The sequence below is a fragment of the Chelmon rostratus genome, chromosome 14 (genome assembly GCF_017976325.1).
Source record: "Chelmon rostratus isolate fCheRos1 chromosome 14, fCheRos1.pri, whole genome shotgun sequence".
Classification (NCBI taxonomy): domain Eukaryota; kingdom Metazoa; phylum Chordata; class Actinopteri; order Chaetodontiformes; family Chaetodontidae; genus Chelmon; species Chelmon rostratus.
This window is the reverse complement of record NC_055671.1, coordinates 23,017,129-23,040,582: the sequence shown is the minus strand read 5'-3', so window position 1 is coordinate 23,040,582 and position 23,454 is coordinate 23,017,129. Positions and strand designations below refer to the sequence as shown.

General features: G+C 41.1%; 1 protein-coding gene across 3 annotated transcripts in view; it reads right to left on the bottom strand.

Annotated features, from left to right (window-relative positions):
• Positions 1-23,454, bottom strand: part of gtf2ird1 (GTF2I repeat domain containing 1) — a 32,286-nt gene extending 8,832 nt beyond the window's left edge. For all 3 annotated transcript variants that reach the window (XM_041952367.1, XM_041952369.1, XM_041952368.1), the window contains exons 1-15: positions 23,209-23,454; positions 16,660-16,789; positions 16,323-16,464; positions 14,866-15,042; positions 14,404-14,587; positions 11,974-12,290; positions 11,226-11,321; positions 9,876-9,959; positions 8,981-9,164; positions 6,308-6,333; positions 4,487-4,613; positions 3,889-3,932; positions 3,560-3,640; positions 3,106-3,249; positions 67-120 (exon numbers count right to left, since the gene is read on the bottom strand). In XM_041952367.1, coding sequence (XP_041808301.1) covers positions 67-120; positions 3,106-3,249; positions 3,560-3,640; positions 3,889-3,932; positions 4,487-4,613; positions 6,308-6,333; positions 8,981-9,164; positions 9,876-9,959; positions 11,226-11,321; positions 11,974-12,290; positions 14,404-14,587; positions 14,866-15,042; positions 16,323-16,464; positions 16,660-16,785 — 1,786 coding nt within the window. In that variant the 5' untranslated portion in view covers positions 16,786-16,789; positions 23,209-23,454. The remainder of the gene's footprint in view (positions 1-66; positions 121-3,105; positions 3,250-3,559; positions 3,641-3,888; positions 3,933-4,486; positions 4,614-6,307; positions 6,334-8,980; positions 9,165-9,875; positions 9,960-11,225; positions 11,322-11,973; positions 12,291-14,403; positions 14,588-14,865; positions 15,043-16,322; positions 16,465-16,659; positions 16,790-23,208) is intronic.

The following is a 23,454-nucleotide window of genomic DNA, read 5'->3' as shown; positions in this document are numbered from 1 at the left end:
CTCCAGTCTGCCTCTCCGACAGGACAACATGTTGCACACAGTGATAGAGGAGTCAGCAGCCGCTACCTTCAGAGGATCGTCTGATGCTCTGCGAGGGCGTGTTGGGTGACAGAGCTTCAGCTGCAAGATGACAGAAAAACATACAGCGGCTTTCAAACATGAATTCAAACATGTGATATATTTTTCAGCTAAAAAGATAAAAAGACAAAAACCAAAGTGGGCTAACTGAGCTCACGACAAACTTTTCAGTGGCTTAACTGCAGGTGAGTCAGCTTTTTTCACATATGTAAAAACTTCCAACGACTGTTTATTTAAATGCTTACGTCTGCTTGTACAGACGGGAGCAAGTAAGCTTCAATAATTCAGTATTATCGCCCATAGTCTGTCAGTGGAATTGAATCATTTAAAGCAAAGTGTGATTTGAAGCTTGCAAAATAAGCTGTTAAGGTTTTACCATTATGGGTTTCATCTGATGTGATGCTTAACAGTCGAAAACAGCTCATTGCAAAAGTAAAAGTTTGATCATTTTATAAGGACAATGTTTGTGAGCTTCATTACTAACGTATCCTGTTCTCGTCCTCTTACAAAATAATGCAAGAACTGAACATTAGAACGTTGACAGAGGTTGTAGATGTTGCTTGGTGCTATCTCCCGACTGCTAGCTCAGGACACACACACTTTTTGAAAGGTGTGTCTAGACCTGGAAAGATGATGTAACATCAACAGCATCACCACGGGTCCTGATGAGAGCAGACGCCTTCAACAACATAAACATCCCGCAGACATCAAAGTCTGGCCTGTCGAGCTCAGATAAAACGTAAACATGAACTGTCGTGATAACAGGCCGGGAGCTGAATGTGAATGGCTGTTAATGTGCCCTGACTATAATTTATTTCAGTGTCAGAAAGCTTGTCATACTCTCTCTGGCTTAAACACTTGATCAAGTGCTTCCTGCTCAAAGGTCGTTCTGTCATAGACTATTTCATAGAGTGTCAGGCGAGAACCTGACATCTTACAATTTCCATTTGAAATTTTCGTCTCTTAATTGAACAAAAAAATCTACGTAGGAGAGTTTTTCTTTTGTGGCATCACTTTGGTGTTAAATTACAGAGAGACAAGACTCCACTTAATCTGCTGTTTGTAAATCCTGTCAGTTTGCACAATCATCTGCATATATAGAGCGACTGAACTTTGTTTAATTCAGACAGCTGGGCAGTCCACAGCGTCTGACACTGCAGACATGTGTGAAACAGAATGAGACGGAATGACTTTTTCTATTTGAAACCTGCAGCACTCGCTGCAGATCTATGCAGAATCCCACATGAATTTTACAACTATAACCCCGATTCCAACAAAGTTTTGACGCTGTGTTAACATAAACGAAACAATGTGATAATGTGCTGATCATTTTTGACATATACTCAACTGAAAACAGTAGAAAGACAATAAATTTAATGTTTGACCTCATCAGCTTCATTGATTTTTGTAAATATCTGCTTATTCTGAATCTGATGCAGCAACACGTTTCAAACAAGTTGGGACAGGAGCAACTAAAGACTGGGAAAGTTGTGGAACGCTCCAAAAACACCTGTTTGGAACATTCCACAGGTAAACAGGTTGATTGGTTACAGGTGACAGTATCATCAAGGCTCAGTCGTTCACAAGCGAGGATGGAGCGCGGTTCACCACTTTGCGAACACATGATTGGATAAAGGATGGAGGTTAAAACTGCTGTCAGTAAACACAGCTTGCTTGTCAATGACTGTTTTTGTTTACACAGCGCCACAACTTTTTTGGATTCAAGCTTGTATCTATAAAGCAAAATAGCAACAAATGAATCCTTAAATAAAGAGCATTTAACAGCAAATAATACTAAAAACTAACTGCTTGAACTTACCTTCATTTTCTTTCCTTTAGTGGTCATTTGTGAAAGAAAAGAAAACTTCAACAAAGCACAATCAAATGAACAAAATAAAACAAAACGCCTCCTGAAAGCATTGTATGCAAAGCCCAAGATCACACTGAGTAGACTGTTCATTCTCTGGTGTTACAGCACAACATTCAAATGTAAAAACCCCTCATTTATAAATTCATTCAGTCAGTTCATTTAATGTAGTTTATGCAGAAGCTTTTCTGCACAGGGCGGCTTAAAGAGTCAGTTCACCAAAATCAGTGCAAAGATTTCTGCTTCCACCACAATATAATATAATGAAGGTTAATGGAATTTCACTTGTGGTGTTTATGTAGAAATCTCAGAGGCAAATTTTCCAACTGAAAACTTGGACAAATAAGACCAAAACTATCTGCGTGGGTAGATACCAGGAGAGATAAGCAGGAAAATACGTCTGGTATTTGGATGAACCAACCATTTAGGTGAAAAATACATCTAACACTTGATAAATGAGGCTGTTCACAAAGAGAGTGCAGTCTACTCAAATGTCTTGGTAACCTTTGCAAGTCTAGTCACCTTTGTTTTATAGGTGAGAGCTGTTTCAGTCTACGAACGGCTCTGTGTTAGATGGAGGTGGGATTTGGGAGCACTGAAAGGATCTTTGAGGAGCAGTTTGGTTTCTATAACACATGAGCTAACTCTAATCATTCTGGGCAGCAGGGCTACAGGACAGTGTGACTCTGGATCCGGCAAAAAGCACAATGCATCAGGCTTCATTACTTTAATGGCAACCAAAGGTAAAAAAAATTCAGTTTCCAAACTGACATAATGCCAAATGTGACTCAGAGGGTCAAATAGCTGCAGCTGATACACGGTGCTTTTCACAGATGAGAGATAGTGTTTGTAAGAGTGGGAGAAGAGAAGAGCTACAGTAGGCCAGAGCTGGGGAGAGGGGATTCTTTAGGTTGGGTTTAGCTACTAGTGGCTGGGAGGTTTGGTTGTGGGGAGTGGGAGAGAGGAGGTATCTGAGAAAAGTGTTTTCATACGTGTGGCAGCTTATTTGCTCCCTAAAAAACAGCCAGAGTGTGGGGTGGCAGTGGTGAGGCGCTGGGTGGCACCGGGGTGGCTGTAAGGCCGTGGAGCTGGCATTCCAGGAGCTGCAGTGAGAAGGAGGCAGATGAAATGGAGCAGGGGGCTGACGGGGCTGAGGTTACCTGCATGGTTTTCCATTGGGTGATGGGGAGCAGGGGGAGCGGGGGGAGCAGAGGGAGCAGAGGGCGAGGCTGTGGCTGGACACGCTGCGGCGGCGACCGGCTCGACCACAGACTCGCTGGGCTCCTCTCCACTTGTGCCAGCGTCTGGAGAAACAAACATTTATTTTTCACAAGCTTTTACAACTTTGAGCTGAAACGCAGCTTCAGGAACTCGTCCCTAAAGGAGGATGAAAAGTTCCCGTGGTGTAAAAGGCTTGTTTGTGTCGCCTGACCGAGTGTGTCGGGAGTGTGTAGAAGTCAAAAACACCATCCTGGAGTTTTGCTGTGTGCGACGTTGTATCACAGAGAAACGTCAGGGATAATCTATGAAAACTACATCTCTGGATACTGTCTTTATAATTTAAGAGGTGAACTATTTTCAAAGATAATGGCTGCCAAGCGAGTGCGCACTTACCTGGCACTGTAACTTGAATGATCTCCCCATCTGGAGGCTCCGTTTTAATCCTCTTCATAGGAATGCAATCTCCCGAAGGACCTGCGGGGATTGAACAGTTCATTCTGCCTGAGTTCCCATCAGTGTGTGGCACTGTGTTTTATGGCGGAGTTCAACAGATTTAAGTAGGTGATAGAATGTGTTTGAACTGGCTGGACTGCGAAACATGATGGGAAATCTCTTTAGAGACTTCTAAGTACTGTTAATATCAGTTTCAAACTTTAATTGGATACTTGGGGCTTGAATCTGTTGTTGCTTTGTGCTGCAGAAATGCTTTTGTTTGCACATACCTGCTTCACAGTCGGCCAAGGGACTCACGCATGCACTTGTTGACCTGTGACATTAAATAAAACACACTCAGGTGACGACCTGCTCATGAGCCCAAAATTGGTTACAGACTGTGTGAAGACGCTTAAGATGAATGAGATTGTTAAATTGTGCAGATTTGTGTAGGAAACCAAGCAAGCTTAGCATCAATGTGCTACATGGCTACATGAGATTTGAGGTAACCTGCATGATTTTCTAAAAATGCAATCTTGTCAGTTGATCTATGAGATAAACATGATACTGCTTCCTTCCCAGGCAAACTAAAGGCCCATTACAAGGGAAAATCAAAGGATATAAAAAAAGAAAACCCTCCAAACGAGGCCAAATCAAAATATGAATTAAGAGCTGTCGCTAAAATTAAGCTTATCACAGCTAGTGTCACGGTAGAAATGTAAATGATAAATTCTATAAAACAGCATTTTTAAACTGTTTAATTCAGTGCACATTATGAGTAACGCCGGTTATATATGCAACACAATTTGGCTGCATCCCACTAGCTCATATTTCCTCATCATGAACAAAGTCTGTACTGCTAAATTTCTGCGTGGGCTGTGCTCTGACCTGCTGCTGTGAGGATTGCTGACCAGCTCGGCAGCGGTGGGCGGGATGCTCAGACTGTCAGGGAAGCTGTCTTCAGGCGTGGAGCCCAGGTCATGCTTGCCCTCCTCCCTTGCAATCTTGCCAGCAGCTTCAACAAACAAGACACAGAAGATAAACAAACACTGCATCCCATTAGCGAAGAACATCTGTGGGGTGTAAATATATAAATAAAGACTTGACAGAGCAGTTTTCTGTTAGCCAGTTACTGTAATTAATTGTAAAGATTCTGACAAATATTATGCGGCTAAATGCCTGGCTCAAGTTCCTCACAAAGCACACATGGAATCCTTCCAAAAAAATTACACTTTACAACGTTCCCTTTGAAAACATGTAGATCATTTTTCATTTTAATGAAAATGCACGCTACACTTGTGCAATGAGCCAAATTAGCTGTGATTTTATCAAATTTTTACTCAGTACTGCAAAGTCCAGGTTTCTGCACACTTATCAGGTGACCAAACAGCAGTTATTATACAGACAGTTGGCTGACTGTCATTCCGCTGTACTCCTTTTGTTGAAAATCCTTTAAGGCCTCTTCTGTGCTGTCACACTGCATGAGATGTGTCTAAATAAATCTCGGTTGCAATCTGTGTCAGACTATACAATGTCAGTCTTGAGGCATGTCAGATTGTGCACTGAAAGCCGTGTAAATCAAAGCGTTTCTCTATGTCAACAGAAAATAAATATATAAGCAAGCAGAGACACGTCATCAACTGCCGGCGCCGCTCTCATGTTATGAAAATGCAGCAAAGAGAAGCTCTGGGCGCAGTGCAAAATGGCACATATCAAGACATATATATACATAATCATGTGGTGTCTATGAGTGCTTACATTGTCTGTGTCAGCCTTGTATTCTGTGTCATTTCCTGCAATAAAGTTTGTCCACAGGGGTCTTAACAGCAGTCACAATATAAGAATTTGGTGCTAAATTTCACACTATGGCAGAATTTTGATCTTTGGTCAACAAATCTCTAAATCAGCCATTGGTGGACGTGTCTCAAAGCGTGACTCACCGCCATGCTAGGGTTGGATGGCAAAAGATCGTCCCACATTTCTCTCACTACTGTCAGCTTTTTTTCAGGTGCAGCCCAAAATCACTCAGTGTGTGCAGGCTTTTACTCAACTTGATGTCATTTTGGAGGCTGAACCAAACAACTGTGGCACTGTTGATTTATATTCTGTTATACTGGGAGGTCTTTCTAATATTCTGTCCACTCCATTTAAATCAATGAGGACAGGCTACACATTGCAAACATCTCACTGAAACAGTTTGAACGAAAGAAATGAACATTTTAACCTTCATGAAGGTAGGCTTTATTGCAGGGTTAGGTGTACCTAATAAACTGGCAAGTGAGGTATATTACCTGTTATACAGACAAAAGTCAGTGATGTAGATGTGCAGTAAATCAGTAAGCTAGAAAAGACATTAATTTTTGCAGAAAAGCATTGTTGATGCTTAATTATTGCATTAAAGATACATCTCAATGCTACTTATATGAAGAATTCAGCCTTTGGAGATGCAAAAGCATCACAATGAGTCTAGAAAAGGTCGATAAAGTATGCTGACAAATTCAAATCTCTCCTCCCAGCTAGCTGCCACCATTTTTCCCAACAGAAACCTTACATTTCTAGAAACACTGGCACATTTCCAGGCATAATTACCGACACAGGCGTGAGAAGTCATAAAGAAGCAGATCAGCAGCATTTCATTAATGAGGCCAAATCACAGCTTGTATGAATGTGAATGGTATTTAAAAAAAACAACATTAATCACACTCTTACCAGTGAAAATCCTTTCATCAAACATTCTGGAAAATAAAGAGGAAAACAGGCCGTTAGTCAGTGAACTCAAAGAGCGAGCACAAAAATCATGATGCAAACACTGTACATGTGGAGGAACATATCATTAACAGCTCTTTCAGAACATTAACTGCTCTTTAAACAATCGGTCGCAGTCAAATAATCAAGTAATTGAGTCATTCCATTCTTATCATTCAGTCCCCCTGACTAAAAATAACTGCTTGGATGTGAACTGTACTTCTGGACCGCTTCCCCTCCTCCTGGCACGAGCTACTGCTCCGTCTGCCACTGAGACATTCCTCTCCGTCTGTGACCATCACCAGCCTCCACACACAACTATTTCTTTCAGTCTTTTTAATTTACATCGATTCGTAAAAGTTTTTGAGATCAAGATTGAATTTTGGAAACCTGGTGCAGAAAGGTAGCGCTGGGGGGGTAAGATTACTTCACTGCCTGACTCATTAAAGCCAGATGACCTACTTTTATATTTGGGGTACAGCTGTCACACAATGCTCATAACACAATAAAACAGTTTGAGAAACAACATTGCTGTTATCAGTTCTAGTGAGGTAAAACATTAAAAGTTTGGTCTGAGGGTAGCAAAAGGATTTATGCTCTGCATGGTGGTCATATTAGGACATGTTATCAGGCTTAGGTCTATATTCTAGAGCAGTCTAATGTTGCTACATGCTAGCAACATGTTAACATTAAAGGATAAGGCTATATGTTATTCTACTGTGCCATAGAGCCCCATTGTCCATGAAACATCTTCTAACATGTTCCATTATTACAATCAACAAGGGCACTGTGATTTATTGACTCAATCCCACTGAGCGATGACCTCCAGGGCTGAAAAATTAAAACCAAAGTTCCAAAAACTGCAGTTCCTCAAACGACCACTTGGGGCTGGCTCCAAAAGCGAGTCAAATCGGCATATTAAAATGCCACTTTACAACAGAAATAAACACGTTTATAGCCTGGTACAAAAAAATTATGAACTGTTAAGGTTATTTTTTACATAACTCACTCATTTAAATTATATTAAGGCTTAGACACATGCATAATTATGGGCATGGCCGTTATGAGTCACAGAGACCTCTATATTTCAACAACCAGGCTTCATTTGGCCCCCTCAGCTCCACCCAGGATCCACCTCTTTGGCCATTTTTGGATTAGCTGGGAGTCTGGCGGAGTCAAGCACTGCTAAGATGGTGATGGCCGCTGATGTTTACTTAGAACAGTCTATGAATCCCACATACAGCACCAAATGGGCCGGAGAAAATAGTTCCAGGTAAATACACTATTTACTTTTATGTGGGTGCATTTTGGTAAAAACTAGAGCTTCTACAACCTTTTTTACAGTTGAAACTGCATATTTGACCTGTTGTTTAAGAATATCTTCAAAAGGAAAGAATGTGCTTAGGGCTGACTGACACATAATGGACAGGGAAGTCAGCGAGTACTGAGAGACAGACTAACACACTGTTCCTTTGTGTATCTTCACGAGAGCTGCTGACAATGGGAAAAACATACAATCACGCCACCTTTATCCTTTAGGAATGTTACCTTGGTGGCAAGTTAACTTTGGCATGTTAGTGTTCTACAGTATGTTAGCATTAAATGCAAAGTATAGCTGAGGCTTATAGGAATTTTGAAAGTGTCAGTGACCATGAAAGTCTGGAGCCAGATTCAATCCTTCCATCTGCTGTCACACTATTTCACTCTGCGGCAGAGTGTTAGAGCAGTAAGGTAAAACAGACAAACTGACCAACAACATTGCCTCCCTTAAGCCATTACAACGTACTTCTGGTATGTTTTAAAATACTCTCAATGGGATTTTCACTATTAACCAAAGCCAACAAGTATTAATCTATTTACCTACAATTTTAAAGTTGAACTGCTCATAACACGGAAATTAAATTACATGTGATATCATCTGGACATTATTAATAGCAGGGTTGCAGCTTTAAATTAAACCAAACTTTGGCTGCAGTTAAATCAGCCAACCATTAGAACTAACGATCATTGGTTTAAAGATGAACTTAGTCTGTCAACAAAGAACATGCCAAAAGAGAACATCAGGGCCTACATCTGGAGCATCTCTCAATGACAACAGGAATGTGATGTAACTCTGGATTAATCACATTTTCAATCTTTCCTAATTGTATTAACACTAATGAGCTGCCTGCAGGATTCGTTAAAAGATGTGTTATCTCAAACAAGGCATGGCGGCTCATTTAAATTAGCTTAAACAAATGGAAGAGCAGCCGCAATATGCTGGCAAGGGAAAGTCATTTGGGACATGAATGGAAATGGTTTACCAGTCAGCGGGACATGGTGTGCTGAAGGAAACAGACGTTTAACAGACAGATGGTATAGGCTGGCTCGCTTGGTGGCTGCTTATTAAAAATCTTTTCTCAGTAAAAGTTTCAGAGGCGATGCCGTACTGTAGTTTGGTGGAGCGGAGGTGGATGATAATAAAGATGCAAGTGGAGAAACTATGATCTGCACTCAGTGACTAAAGCAGGCTTAATCAGACATGGGATCATGCACTATGAATTTATCTCAGAGATTTATGCTGTGCCTGCCTGAAAAGGTACGTCATGCTAACAACGTGCTAAAAATAGCACTTCTCATCCTCTAAGCATTGGTTACCGTTTGACAATGAAGCGGATTCCGTGCCGCTCGTCCAGGATGCGCTTGAGCTTCGGAACTCCATAGGTGCACGGCCTCTTAAAGGGGATCTGGTCTGGGATTCCAATGATCTCCACAGCCCCTGGGTCGCAGGCTATTTTGCGGTAGGGGACAGGCACCATGTGGTCTAGACCCAGGGCTTCAGCTGAAGGTACAGCAAACAATCAAGCTTTTTAAAAAACACAGTACGATGCTACGGAAAGAATATCACTTAGATATTCACTTTAACTCTGAGTAATAGTGGCTTATTTAACTTTATGCATTTGTTACTCTAAAAACATAAATTTGCATAAGGAAAAGCAGCCTCCAGTGGGCTGAAAACCCCATGTAAAGGTTTACAGAAGTGGGAGATAATTCCAACTAAATGAGAAATAACTCTTTCAGGGAATGATAATCGGTGCTGGGGGCTTGGAAGAAAAAGTCTGGATCCCATGAGCCATAATGTGGAAATGTTTTTTCCCTTAATTTGTTCAAACTGCTTGTAGACACACTGTATCCACTGAATAAATACACTGCACGTTGACTGAAGTGCTAAAACCACGCAGATATTTCTGTAGGTGAACTTGGAATCGGCTGCTTTGTTCTTCTGATATTGCTCTTCTTGAGACATGTTCTGCCGGAATCGACGGTGTACTGTGGTTACAAACAAATACAAAAACGTCTCTTGTATCACTGAGGAAAAGATGATCAAACCAAAGCACTGACCCCAATCCATCAACATCCATGGATACGCACAGAATCATCACTGAGCATGAACAATTGCTTGAGGAGGCAGAGGCACCTTTGTAAATCTTTGCCCATATGTGCAACTGAAGCCGAAGCAAAATGAAAATGCAAAGAGCGAGGCTTTCCATACCGTATCGGCTGTTGAACAAGATCTGAACACATTCTCTCAACGTGTTGATGTCTTCAGTTTCCCGGATGAAAGAGTCCCATTTTTCTGCAAGACACAACTCCTGTCAGTGCTTCACGAACAACGAAACACAGAACCGCTTCCTTTCTATTTAGATTTATTGGAGCTTTAACATTCAAATGAGCTTAATATGTGAAATTAATCTTCTCAATCTACTCAGTATCAACTTGGGAAATGAGTGCAATCTTCTTATAGGATTACTCTTGACATCTTAGTAGCTCAGCCTTTAATGGTTAGAGTTAGTATAGTTTAGCCTTTGTTCAGTAAACAATACTTGGCTACTGTGGGAGCCTGCAAATCCAGGCAGGACCCAGGAGAACTCAGCAAAACTGCATTTAACAAAATGCACAAAATTCTCCTCTGGGGTGGCAGATTTAAACTTTTATCATTAGTTTAGGATATTAATTTGTGACAACATATTCTAGCTCGACTGATGCGGCATCTGTGAGGCTGATCCTGCTGTCAGTTTTAACAAACAACAGTTTATAAACTGCCTCAAACATACTTTTCTGTACAGCACTTTCTTGTTACTGAACAGCCAGCATTAACGGTGATAACAATATATCTGTGATATGAATCACGCCGGATGATACCATGCTCCACAACATCGACACATATTAAAGATCTGACACCATATCTCACTGAAACTCTGTCACATTTTAGACTGTCTGGATGTTGCCCGCACCTTAAACCTCATGGCACACATTTTGAAGGAATAATTTTACATTTTGGGAAATGCGTTTATTGGCTTTCTTTCAGAGATATAGATCAATACCCCTCTCATGCCTATAAATATAAAGCTGCCAGCATGTTGAAATTTCACACATTTTTCACTAGTTCACTAGCTTTGTATGGATGTAATGTGAATTATTTGGCAGGTTGCGTGACATCTCTTTTATAACCTACAAAACTTTACCTCTAATTGCAGTAAAAGTTTCCAAAGATAACAACTACCTGTATTTTGTGTCATATCCAGAATTTTTCATCTGATATTCTGTCGCAGGCATAAAAAAGTGGTGCCTTGAAGCTGAGCATTTTACTCAAAGTAAGGATGACACCTTTCATCTAACTTAGACACTGCTTATGAGGAAATCTGAAGAAAAGTTAAAATCTAATATCTTTGCTTGTTAGTCAGTCAATATATCTGATTCACATGATAGTGTAATTCTCAGCAATACATCCAAATATACAATTGTTGGCAGAGGAGTCAGCTTGATAACCAATACAGATCTGCCTGTGTTATGCAAATGAGGCCAACTGCATATATCTTCTTGGTAATATGTTCAACCTCACCTGATTTTTCATGCACGATGGAGAAGAGTAGCCTCTTGGAGATGTGGATTCCAGGTGGGCTCTGACCCTGCTCACCAGGTAGTCTCTGCGTCTCATCTGAAAATGCAAGACAAATTAAATATATTCAGTGCAATTAACTTTCTTTTCAGTCAGCTATCCAAATGTTCACTTAGCATCCAGACATTAGCATCCATTAATACATCACTAAATCATTTAATTAAGTGCAAAGATGCAAAAGTTCCAGGATAAAGACTTCAACGGTTCTGTGTTTGTAATGTTTTCCTACATTTTAGAGGTATGACTTCCCTTCTCTAGTATTCCAAATATAGGTGAGCATCTCCACCTCACTCCTTTACAGATATGAGTATAACAAAGACATGTAAAAGTAAAAGCAAAGTGCTGCCTTGAAACAAATAATGAGCGGTACAATAATCTGACTTCAAAGCTCTCTGCAAATTTACCACTCTTCTCAGCACAGCGGAGGCGTAGGATGAAGCACTTCTTTTGAAATACATTCTTTCATATGGAGATTTTTCTTTTCCTTATTATTATGATCATTATTGTCAATGTTATGTCAATGTTGAATTTTACCTTTATTTAAAAAAAAAAAAGTCTTTTTCAGTTTAACCCAAAATTGGCAAAAAAACCCAGCAAATCCAGTCAAGTTCTGGCTGTTAATGTTAAAGCTGTTAACTAAAAATCATATTCCATTGAAATCCACCCTCCAAACCACACATGGACATCTTACCATTGTTAGCACAGTCCTTGACAGATGAACTCTTGTCTGTCCCCGGTGTCCAGTTGGCCGCTCTGTCCTTGCCCAGATTGAGGAGGGACATGGGTTTGAAATCCAGCTTCCCATCTGGGTGAGGTTTGGAGGACATGGGCATGCCGTACAGGAAGCTTGACAGAACAGAGCTGCTGGAAGTGGCGGGACTCGATGACGTGACTACCTGGGCAGTAGTCTTCCCTTGGCCGTGGCTGCTCGGCGTCATGGCGGCGGTGGAAGAGTTGTGATTGACTTCAGTGCTGGTCTTGGTTTCTCGAGACAAATCTTCTGCTGGCCTGTACGCAGACATAAAATCATGAGTGAAGTCACTGAGAGGGTTACACACATCAGAGCCGGTCAACAAGCTTTTTGTTTGCATACTGTGTATTAACATTTCCTTGACAGTACTTAGATGAAGTTATTAAAAGATAAATGTTTTTTTGATGTTTCAACGCTTTGTCTTTCCCACTTCCTCTAATATCACTGTTATGCAGACGATGTTCAGTTATACATTTCGTTCAGTCCATCCCAAAATCAGAAATATTTTTTCCTCCTAGGTACGCTATTTATCCATTTAGATTGTTTTGGTGTGAGTTGCTGAGTTCTGGAGATGTCTGCCTTTCTTGAGTATAATGGAACCGAATGGCACTTGGCTTGTGCTGCTCAAAGCACCAAAAAAAATACATAGGAAAAACTCAACAGCAACATGTAACGTTAGCTAGCAGTATCAGCTAGCTATAAATGAAGCTCAACAAGCTAGCAATGCCAGGCTACGGCATTGGGAGTAGATCATCACATTTATAGCCTTGCACTGTCATGCACCTGCCAACATTAAAGAGCTACTGCAGCCTTATATCACCTGTAGGACTCTGAGGTCCTCTGATCAGGGTTTGTTGTCTTTACTGCAGGCTCAAGACAAAAGGAGACTCCTAGACTTTGGGACTCTTTCCCACTGGACTTAAGATCTTTCTTTAGTTTTATATTTTATTTAACATTCTAAGTTTTTACCTTCTTTTCTTGTTTTAGTTTGACACCTGCATCTCATGTCTATTCACTCTTTTGTCTTTCATTGTGATTCCCTTTGTGATGCCTGCTCTGTAAAGGTGCTGCAGTTCTCTCTATCTCTACTCCTGTGTTATTACAAGACAAATTGGCAAAAAGAGCAAACACAAGCTTGAGTATCTGTCTGAACAACAGTTGCACTGTTCCATTTATTTTCAGACTGTTCATATTCAACTTAATCATACAGTTGTAGAGACAGGAAACCTCCAATTTGTTGTGGGCAAAGGCATGTGACAGTTAAGTGCAGTTATTAATGGAGCAAACAACGGGGAAGAGAGTCCTCACACAACTGTTATGCTCCAAAAAAAGTAAGATAAACTAAAAGTATGAATTTAATGACTTGGTAAATGCAGAATTTTTATTGTGTCCTAGGAAGCCAATAGGTTCAAGCAGCACAACGTAATTTACGGTAGACAGTGGAGCGGTGATTGGAAAAGAGGCCATCAAGACACCCGCACATAACTTTGTATCTTAAAAGCCATATTTCTACTCTTTAGCAGGCAATCATACAGATGAAAGATAACATTGTCACCGTGACAATTTTCCAAGCTGTAAAATCTCGACTCATAGTCTTATAAACCAGTGCGCAGAGTTTTGGCTGCTGATAAGACTTCCTGGATCACATTGCATTGTCTCAACGGTGCCTAAAACAACACCAACAACACAGACCACTGCATTTTTTAAACACAGGCCTGTTTTCGGTCTGAACGCCCACTAAGGAAACTATTTAGAGATTATGTTGCCTGTTACAGAGTTTTATAGAGTGAAAGTGAAGTCACAGGGACTGACAGCCAAAGGGAAATTTACAAACACACTAAAAGGGAGAGGGATCTGTTAGAGACTGTGCCAGACTTACACCAAGATCTTTAGATTCTGGGTAAGAGGCATCAGGTTAGGCCTTGATAGGGTTAGCTAGCCTTAACAATGCTGGAAATCTTTGGCAGTGTTTTCCCGGAAGACATATTTTTAACAGGCTTCTGCAACGGATGCTGTTATTGGATGCAGTTTTTGTTATGAGGCAAACATGCTCTGGAAAAACTAACATGTAACCTGAGAAAGTGTTTTTCCACAGCTGAATTAAACCCCTGTCTATCCCTCACTAATACGCTACAGCCTGTCTGCTACCAATAACTAGCTACAAAGGTCCCAAGACAGCTATGTGCTTCCAGCCATACACAAGTATGTATCCCTGCAAAGCATTAGAGGCGAAGCTGAAATGCCAAACTTCCCTTTTTCCATTTTACAGTGATCACATGTGAAACAGCTGGTTTCATGATCTGTTCAAACAGCAGCCCCAAACAGCGACATATTCATGAATAACAGACAACTTTCACTCTGCAGGCTCACCTTTTGACTGTGAACTGGATGCGGTGGCTCTGCTCCAGAATCTTCATCAGTGTCTTAGTGTCGTACTCAGAGGGCTTCTTCAAGGTGACTCCCTCAGGCAAACCGTGGGCCACTACACAGCTGGGGTCCTTCTGGATCCACTCATAAGGCACAGGGACCAGGGTGCTCTTTCCCACGGCCTCACCTGCACATTAACAAGGCACTTTAAGTACTCTGCAGTATATCTTGTGCAAACTTAAATACTTGCAGAATAAAACTGTAAATTATTTAGCTTCTGCTCTGCTCCTGGATAACTAATAAATCTTTGATTTGATTATTTAGGTTAGTAATAGATAATGCTGAGAATGATGTAAAACACATAGAGATGAGACTCATCAGAGTGATAATTATGAATGAAGGTAATAGTATTATGGCATAAAAAGGACTAATGAAGCAAGCACATTGCATTTGTTGACTGCTTACTGTAAAGTACAGTGAAGACTTCCTCCACCATCTTCCTCAGGACAAAGATGTTGGACTGAGCATCTGGTGGAGCTCTCGGTTTCCCATGCTCACTGTCCTTACACAGTTTGCTGAGATCACCTTCCTGGTCTTTGGTATGGGCATTTGCTGTCGTCAAATTCTGCAGACATGGCACCCCTAAAGCCAAATACCAAAAGTCACATCTTGAGAATTCCGTTAACATTAAAAATAACAAGTGCACAAGAGCATTTCAGATGTTTGCAGGTCCAAGTGTTTGGAGCAAGTACATTTTGCTTTCCCTTTTTTCTCCCTAATGGAGTCACAGCCTTGACTTTATCTGTTCCAAAGAAACAAAAAGCAAGAAGACTGAGAATATGGCTCCTAAAAAGTCATAAACATGTTACAAAGTGAAAAATGCCGCTATATAAAATAAATGACTCGTCTGTCCTAGAATGTGTCTGGATAAATATAAAGCATCTCTCCAACAATGTGATGAAATAGGCAAGCCACTCATTTCTCATTTGTCGTAGATTAAAGGCCAACTACCTGAAACCTAAACAAATGGTCTATTTCTATTTTATGTCTTTACTAAACAAAGCAAACTGCAAGCGTCTGTTCCCTGTAACTGGCTGGAAAAACTCAATTCACCTCGTATACACAGCCTGATAAAATTAAGCTGCGTGATGGGAGGGCACAACCTCTCAAATTGGTGTTATTAGTAGGGAAACATTGTGGAGTCTGAGAACATGATTTGCTGGCTTACCTTTGCACTCAAGGTCAACAGGTGGGGCTTAATGTCTCAACGCTGATTTGTGAAATAGGGCTCAGTTTACAACCTTACATGATAGTTTGTTTATAGGAAATGAAGGCTGAATGAAAGGGCTTACAATCTGGTAAAGACTGGAATATTTCCTCACAAGGCACAGAAATATTCAGCCTCTTGCTGTAGAAATACTGCAGATTATATTCTAAATTGCTTATAAAATGTTGGTATACTTCACCACTTTGTTTAATTCTGTTAGGGGATCATTAAGTCCTCTTTGACCAGTAGAAAATCAGTAGAAAATAGAAATCTGTCACATTACCTTAAAAAAAAAAAGAGTTGCGAGCAGTCACATCTGCCGTTTTGCAAAGGTAACACATCAAATGGTTTTGGCAAATGAGATGTGACAAAACATTTTATCTGACAAACAGCAAAGTGTGTGAAACTGCAACAACTTTCTTGTTTCGATTATTTCACGATGACATAATCTGATGTTGAGAAAAACGGCAAGCTGCTGCAGTTATTGAAGCTTTTGGCTGAGTCTGCTTTTGTGCGAAAACTTGCAAAATCCTACAGGGACGAGCCTGACACGAGTGCTTTTTATCTAACTGCACACAGCTGCAGCTTTAATGAGAGTGATCAACGCTCTATCAAGAATGAACAATGGAAAACAACAATTACGAGCAGAACTTACGGCAAAATTTGTAGAAGTCTGTTTGGATTTCCCTCCTGGAGTTGAGGAACACTCTGCCCTTTTCTGTGCCGACCGCAATCACACTGTCCTCGTGTATGGTGACACACGCCACCTCAGCATTGAGCTTAGACATCGCCATGCACTGTAAAGCAAGGATACAGGAACCATTCATCCAGAAGTCTAAAACTCTGAGGAAGTAATACATGAGTTCATTAAGAACAAAGGATAGTTGCATAAACAACAAATATTAGGTTCAGAAATGCAATTTTAGCATCTTATTAACATCTGCATTAACATGCAGTTTATGATCTCCAGAAAGGCCCGGTCCGGGACATACCACTGAGTCGAGGGCAGACACCAGGCTGGTGAGGATCTCCTGTCTGGCTGACACCAACGGGACTTGTGGCTCGCCCCGGGAGTTCGTCCTGATGCCATCACATGCCAGCTTCCTCATCTGAGCCATGCCTCTGTGGGGACCAGAGGAACACAGTTTAGGCCGACACAGTGCGACATAAAACCTGTATGTGAGCATGCATACATGCTGCAGTGACCTGCATTCAAAGCAGCTGTCATCAGCTGCTGCTGTCTGCATTCAAATCTGACATCATTGGATTGACAAATAGGTTTGCCTCTCAAGTATTGAACTGATACTAGAGAGCCAAGGCTTTGCCCCACCTTCATAAAATATACATTAATTACTTTATTCATTCTTGTGGAAATAATTTCTTTCACTCTGTTTGTAGCTACACACACACACACAATCAAAGCACACACAGAAACCTATACACCTTTACAGCAGTGCAGCACCCCGAGTGGTTCGGGCTTAGGTGCCTTGCTTCCAGTTACCGGTCCACCTCTGTATTGACTGGTCCATGCTGGGACTATCAGACTATGGCTAAGTCCCCATAGACTGAGCTACTGCTGTCTTCATATAGTAAGAAGACAGATGCTGTGAGGCTTTACTCAGGCACAGGGCTGCTCTGACCTAAATGCTAACAGAATCATGCTAACATGTTCACAATGACGTGTTAACATGCTGGTGTTTAATAGATTATGTTTACTATATTCACCATGATAGTTTTGTGTGCTAGCATGCTAATATTTGTTAATTACCACTAAATACAAAGTACAACTGAGGCTGATGGCAATTATCGTTAGTTTTACTTGGTCATAAACCAAAGTATTGGACAAATACAATTTTAACGATGGCTCAACCAAAGTTTTTACAACTTATCCTGATCCTTGAATTTATCCCTGGGGGCATGAATGTCTGAACCAAATTACATGGCAACCCATCCAGTACCTGTCGTGACATTTCACTCAAAAGCACAAATGTCAAACTCACATTGGTGCAATAAGGAAAAGTCAGACGATCAGCAAAGTAATTAGGTCAGTGAACCAAAAATGTTTGGGCAAAATGTTGTGCCAATCCATGCAGCAAATGTTGAGATATTTAAGTACGGACCAAAGTGATGGACTAACCAACACTGGTATTCCTAGAGAAACACCTGTAGCGTGGCTAAAAACACATTTTCATCTGAAATCAGGAACTTGTGGTCTTGCATTTGTCATTTGGGGCCAATTAGAGACTCATATGATGGGATTTGTCCATTGCGGTTTGTAAGTACAACATTAAAAGTTGGGCTCTCCTCCTCTTACGATCTGGCTCCTGGCCGCAACGGTTTTATAGAGTCCCGCCCTCACAGTCTGCACGCTGTTATTGGCTGAGGGCTACACACCCACTGCCCAAAGGTCGACGCCCTGAAACAGCCCAAACACAGCAAAATAAGAAAATACAGGCAGAGGGTCTTTCCTCTGCAGATACAGAGACTGGCACACATTTCTTGTGCGTCATAAGGGATGACTGAAAGGGATTACATCTGTATGAGACTATACAACGTTTTCAGAGGAAATCCTACTCACTCTGCCTTTAACTTTCCACAACCACTGCAGATATGCTACCACGCTGTTACTGCATAATACATTTTAACATAATCAATAATTTAACGAAAATAACAAGATGTCCAACATGAATAAAAGTAAAGTGTCAAACAGATAGGAACTGTTAAAGAAGAACTGCTCGGCCAAAGCCAGGCACTATGTTCTCATGGCAACTGAAACCCGTCTCCTTGGAAACTAATCTCGGGGCATTTGAACAATGCAGCTCTGGCCTTTAATCTCTCCAGACACTGGGAACCATTATACTAGCCTCTGGCAAGCCCAAACCACTGACTCAATAGAGAGAGGACAGAGAGGTAGAGAGACATAGACAGAGGCAGAGAGAGAAAGAGGAGGGTGGGTGTGGTGGGGTTCAGCTGCACCAGTCTGAACGTGCCAAGTCTATTGGCCATCTAAATCTGCCTCCCCTGAGGCCACTGCAAACATTAGCCCCCTCCTAAATTATTGCGGTCTCGAAATAGATGGCCTCTTTCCCTCACATATTTAAAAGGCAAAGGAAGTAGCGAGGAGGAGAAAGGTGGGGATAAGCACAGGCTCAGGATAATGCCATGTCAACTGCTTTGCAAGAGCAAGATCAAGAATAATGTCACAGTCCTGTTATGGTTCTATGGTTCTCAGTGAACATTGAACATTTCAGCGTGGAATGACATTAATAAATAAAGCAGCTTGTTATAAACACGAGTCTATTATAAGGCCAAAAACAGAAGAAACACAGGATACTTAGATGCAAATCCTGCAGTTGCTCTGTTGATAGCAAATGACGCAAACTTTGTGGACATGCCAACGTTATTCACTGTGATTTCATCCAAACCGTCACTTTGACAAAAGCTCACTTATTCTCAGAGGACACAAAAATCAGCCAGCAGTCCTTGTTAGTGGGAGTTACAGGTTTTGTAACTTGTTTGACATCATGGACTTTGGAAGCTTAAAGAACTGTTAACTAAAAAGATGATCAGTGGAAACTGATGGACTAGAAACAGCTCATACCTCTTGACTTTTCTACTGATGTCTTATTATGATGTATGCATCTTGCACGGTAAGTGTGGCACCTGTCACCCTCTCAAATGTTTGGGATTGTCAAGCATTTCAATCTCACTCTAGCTGCAAACAAGCACAACAGATACAATAAAGTTTCACGATGAATGTTTGATGAATGCACTGCAGCCTTATAGACTATTTCCAGCATGTTACGCTGTTTACTCTTGTACCAGTTGCGGTTCTTGATGGTCACATGATCCACTGTGACTACACTTCACCTAATCTACCACAGCGGGTGAGTTACTGCTATTCTTCCTGTTCACAAGCACATCTTTTATGGGACTGTGTTTGTGGGTTGAGGTCAGTGCTGTTCTTTATATGGTTTTCCCACCACAGGCCCGGGTCTGTCCACTTTAGCCATGCCAAGCCAAGCCGTGATGACAGATTGGCTCAACTGCTGTTTCATCACAGTCACCGGATTGGCTGAAGGATGTGTCATCATACACAAGCGATAACAGAGATGGGAATTTGAAACAACCCTAACTCACACACTCCTACTAAACAATCACCTGCAAATGTTAACTCCTCTTACGTTTGATGAACATATGTATACATATATTCATGGTTTCATAGGATTTTACAATATTCCAAGACGTTTACTGCATCCTGCACACCTACAGAGTGTTTTAAATTATTCTGACTAATTAGAACTCTACTCAGGCTGACATTGGGCAGGGCAGAGCTAACATCAAGTGAGGTCACAAGCGCCATTAACCGAAATGAATGGTTGCACGCCATTTGCCTGTGCAGTGAGATGTCAAATCACAGTTATCTGTCAGCTGATAGTCAGAAAGCAGGAGGGAGTGGAGATGCCGAGGTAAGCTCAAAAGGTGCCCTGAGGAGTTCTGGGCAACGCTCAGTGCTATGGATCAATGTTTATAAGAGTGGAGCTCTGTTTTGTTTGGATCTTGTGCATGTGAATGTGTTACATGCATGACACGGTGTCATACACATTCTTGCCAATTGTTTCCTATTATTCTGCTGATCTACAGGCGGCAACATTGCTAGTTTTTTACAAGGAAGGAAATGCATTCAACACATTTTGTTTAGGCCTCATAGATGCACACAATGCTGTTTGGTGAGTCATGCTGAATGTAAACAGAAACTTTGCTTGTTGACAAGATCTGCACACAACACAAGAACTCCACAGGGTACCTTTCATTTCATCTTTTTACAGCTTTTAAGTGTTCGCACTTGGCAGGAACAATATACTACATTTTCCATTCAGCCACAACACACCATGCAGAGTACGTGTTTATTTGTCTCTGTTGTTTATGATGCTGTTGGTACACATTATTTTGTTTACATGCTGCACAGTGCCATTGATTCAGGTCAGAATAAGCAGCACATGCTGTTGTGAGGGCTGAACTTAAATGGAGTGAAAATCACGCCCAATCTTCTTAAACCGCCGGGTCCTGCTGCGCACTCATGCCCTAACAGATGCATGGAAAGCAACAGGGGGCTCTGAGAGATGTCAATCAAGTGTGGTCTGTGCAAGCTCACACAATCCTCATAAGATGTTTAATTAGGCAAGACAAGGAAAAAAAAAACATCTGTGTGGGAATTCAATAGGTAAACAGGGTTAAAGGGTTAAAGACAAATGTTTTGTGCAAAAAAAAAAAACTTGTCTGCTCATCTTTTAGAGGTCTGAGGCCTCCTCAATAGTTAGATGACTAGAATAGCTGATTTACTCTATAATTTCTTGCTTCTACAGGAAGCACATTGTGCATCAGTATTTACTATTGATCTACTTTTTAGTAATTGAATGATGGACAAGTGCTAATTTCCTGAAAGAATAAAAAAGTAGAACCCTGATTTTGACATACCTACAACAACTTCTAAGGTGTGGTTTGACAGCTACTATCTAACACATCATTACAGGAAAGAACAACATAATCCTGCTGTTTACACCCTGTGCCTGAGGCCATGGCCTTTCGGGAACGTCATCAGGATTTTTAACTGCTGCCATACCAGCCAGGACTTATATTACCTGCTGTGTGCCATATCATATCGTTCACAATAATATCGTTGTAATTTCTATTACGACAAATAAAAATCATATTGCGATAATGACAATATTCCCACTTGCTGATGTAATGATGTCATACTGTTACACACGGCAACAACAAGTATGGATGAAAGCGGAAGTAACATAGCTACTGGCTCCATGGTGGAGGAGTTTGTTCCAAACATGGAGACTGCAACTCCAAAAGGGAGCAACACAAGAAACTTCTTTCACCTCTTCAAGCAGAGGCATTCAGTTTAGTTTGAGGGGAGCCAAATATCCAGCAAGGAAAGCTCAGCAGTTACTGTGAGCTCTAAACCAAGCAGACAAACTTGGTTAAGCATAGCATCACTGAATCTTTGGCAAGCTGGACTCCAGATTTTGGCTCTGGCAAAAATATCATTATGGCAAGAGATAAACATTCCTATAGCAATGTTTATCTCTGCGGATATGTGACCACACTGAGTCTAAAGAATACAGGATATAACATCTGGTGAAAGTGTTTGAGCTCTTCTACAACAGTCCTTCATGTGTGCAGTCAGTCCATTGTGATGCTGCACAAACTGTTCATTACAGCAGTCTTATCATGGAGTATTATTGATATTATTGTAATTAATTTAAAATATGACAATACTTAAGTGCCATAACTGTTTCAGTGAGAATTATGGACAATGAGCCACTGAGGAATGTTTACATTTTTCACATTGACATTCATCTTTTTGTTGTTTTCCCTACAGTAACCTGACCCTAAATCCATGAACATACTGAGCCCTGAATTTTGTGTACCATTACACGACTAAGGAGACCTGCTATGAGGTTCATATCACATAAGAGTGAAGGGAAATTACTCTGAAAAGCTGGACCCAGGAGAAAAGGCTTGAAACCACAGGATATGAGACCTGGGTGCAATAAATAAAGTCTGTACTTCCAAAGGAAATGACCGAGTGTCCATGTGTACAAATCTGTCTTAGTTCTTTATTGTGTTGTGAATTCAATCCGCCAGACAGTTACAGCTGACCAAGTTTTATTCCAGTCAGCTTTTTTTTTTTACTTTGACGTTTCTGTGCCAGACAGCTGAGAGCAAAATGAGACGAAAACAGCTCTGTAACCTTGTGTAGCTTCAGAATAACTCCCACCAAACACGCTGAATTTGCGTTATCGGAGTTCGTATTTGTTTCATGTCGATTACCTACAGTTTTTGGTTCGAGAAACACTCCTCCAACGATTCTACTTTTAGCACAAGACTGTAATTAACGATAGCAGTCAATTAGTGATCTATGGTTAAAGTTTACTGCACCTTACTACAGTGTAACAAGGTCGGAATTAACTCAGCCTGACTGTTAGTCAAAGCTTCCTACATCCAAATTGTTTTGCTGAAGTTCAAATGTCTTCTTTCCTTTCTCGTTTACACTTGCTACTTTAGCTAGCTGGCTTTGTTGTGCTCGCTCGGTAACCTTATCAGTGATAGCAATATCTGGGGGGATAATTTAGCAAGCAGACAGACGGCGTTTTCTAATCATAAATATGGGCTAACACCCGACTCGCAAGGTTACAGGAAGGCGTCCCTCTCGGCTAATTTACCTGCTAACGAACAATAACCTTTCTTCGCCACTTGCCATATGTCTAACTAATCAACGCTGGCTAATTAGCTAACGGTATCATACTAACGTTGAGCTAGCTAACTAGCTAGCTGGAACTCGTTAGCTCTACTGCGTTAGCACCCTTGCTAGCTAGCGCTAGCACTTTCCTTTCATCTCCTCCCACAGTCCAGAAATTAGGTTATAATCTGTAATTTCTGAATGTGCGGTCACAAAAAGCAACACGCTGCACGAAAACACACCACATAAGAGTTCATGAATTTAAAAAGAGACAGCGAAATCTCACCTTAATTAGCGATTAAATAGCCTTGTTGCTGCTGTCAATCCCGGAATAGGTTTATTCCCCCGTTTTAATCCATCAGAAACGCTCACAATTCCCATCCACAATGTAGCTCTGCCGTCTGCTAAAACATCGTAATCCGGAACATCACAATGTCGACTTCGATCGCACGTTTTGCAGTCTATTATTTGTGTATTTATTCTAAGTTTATTTCTCTTTTTCCCTTAACAGAGCAGGGTGTCCCTTTCCCCT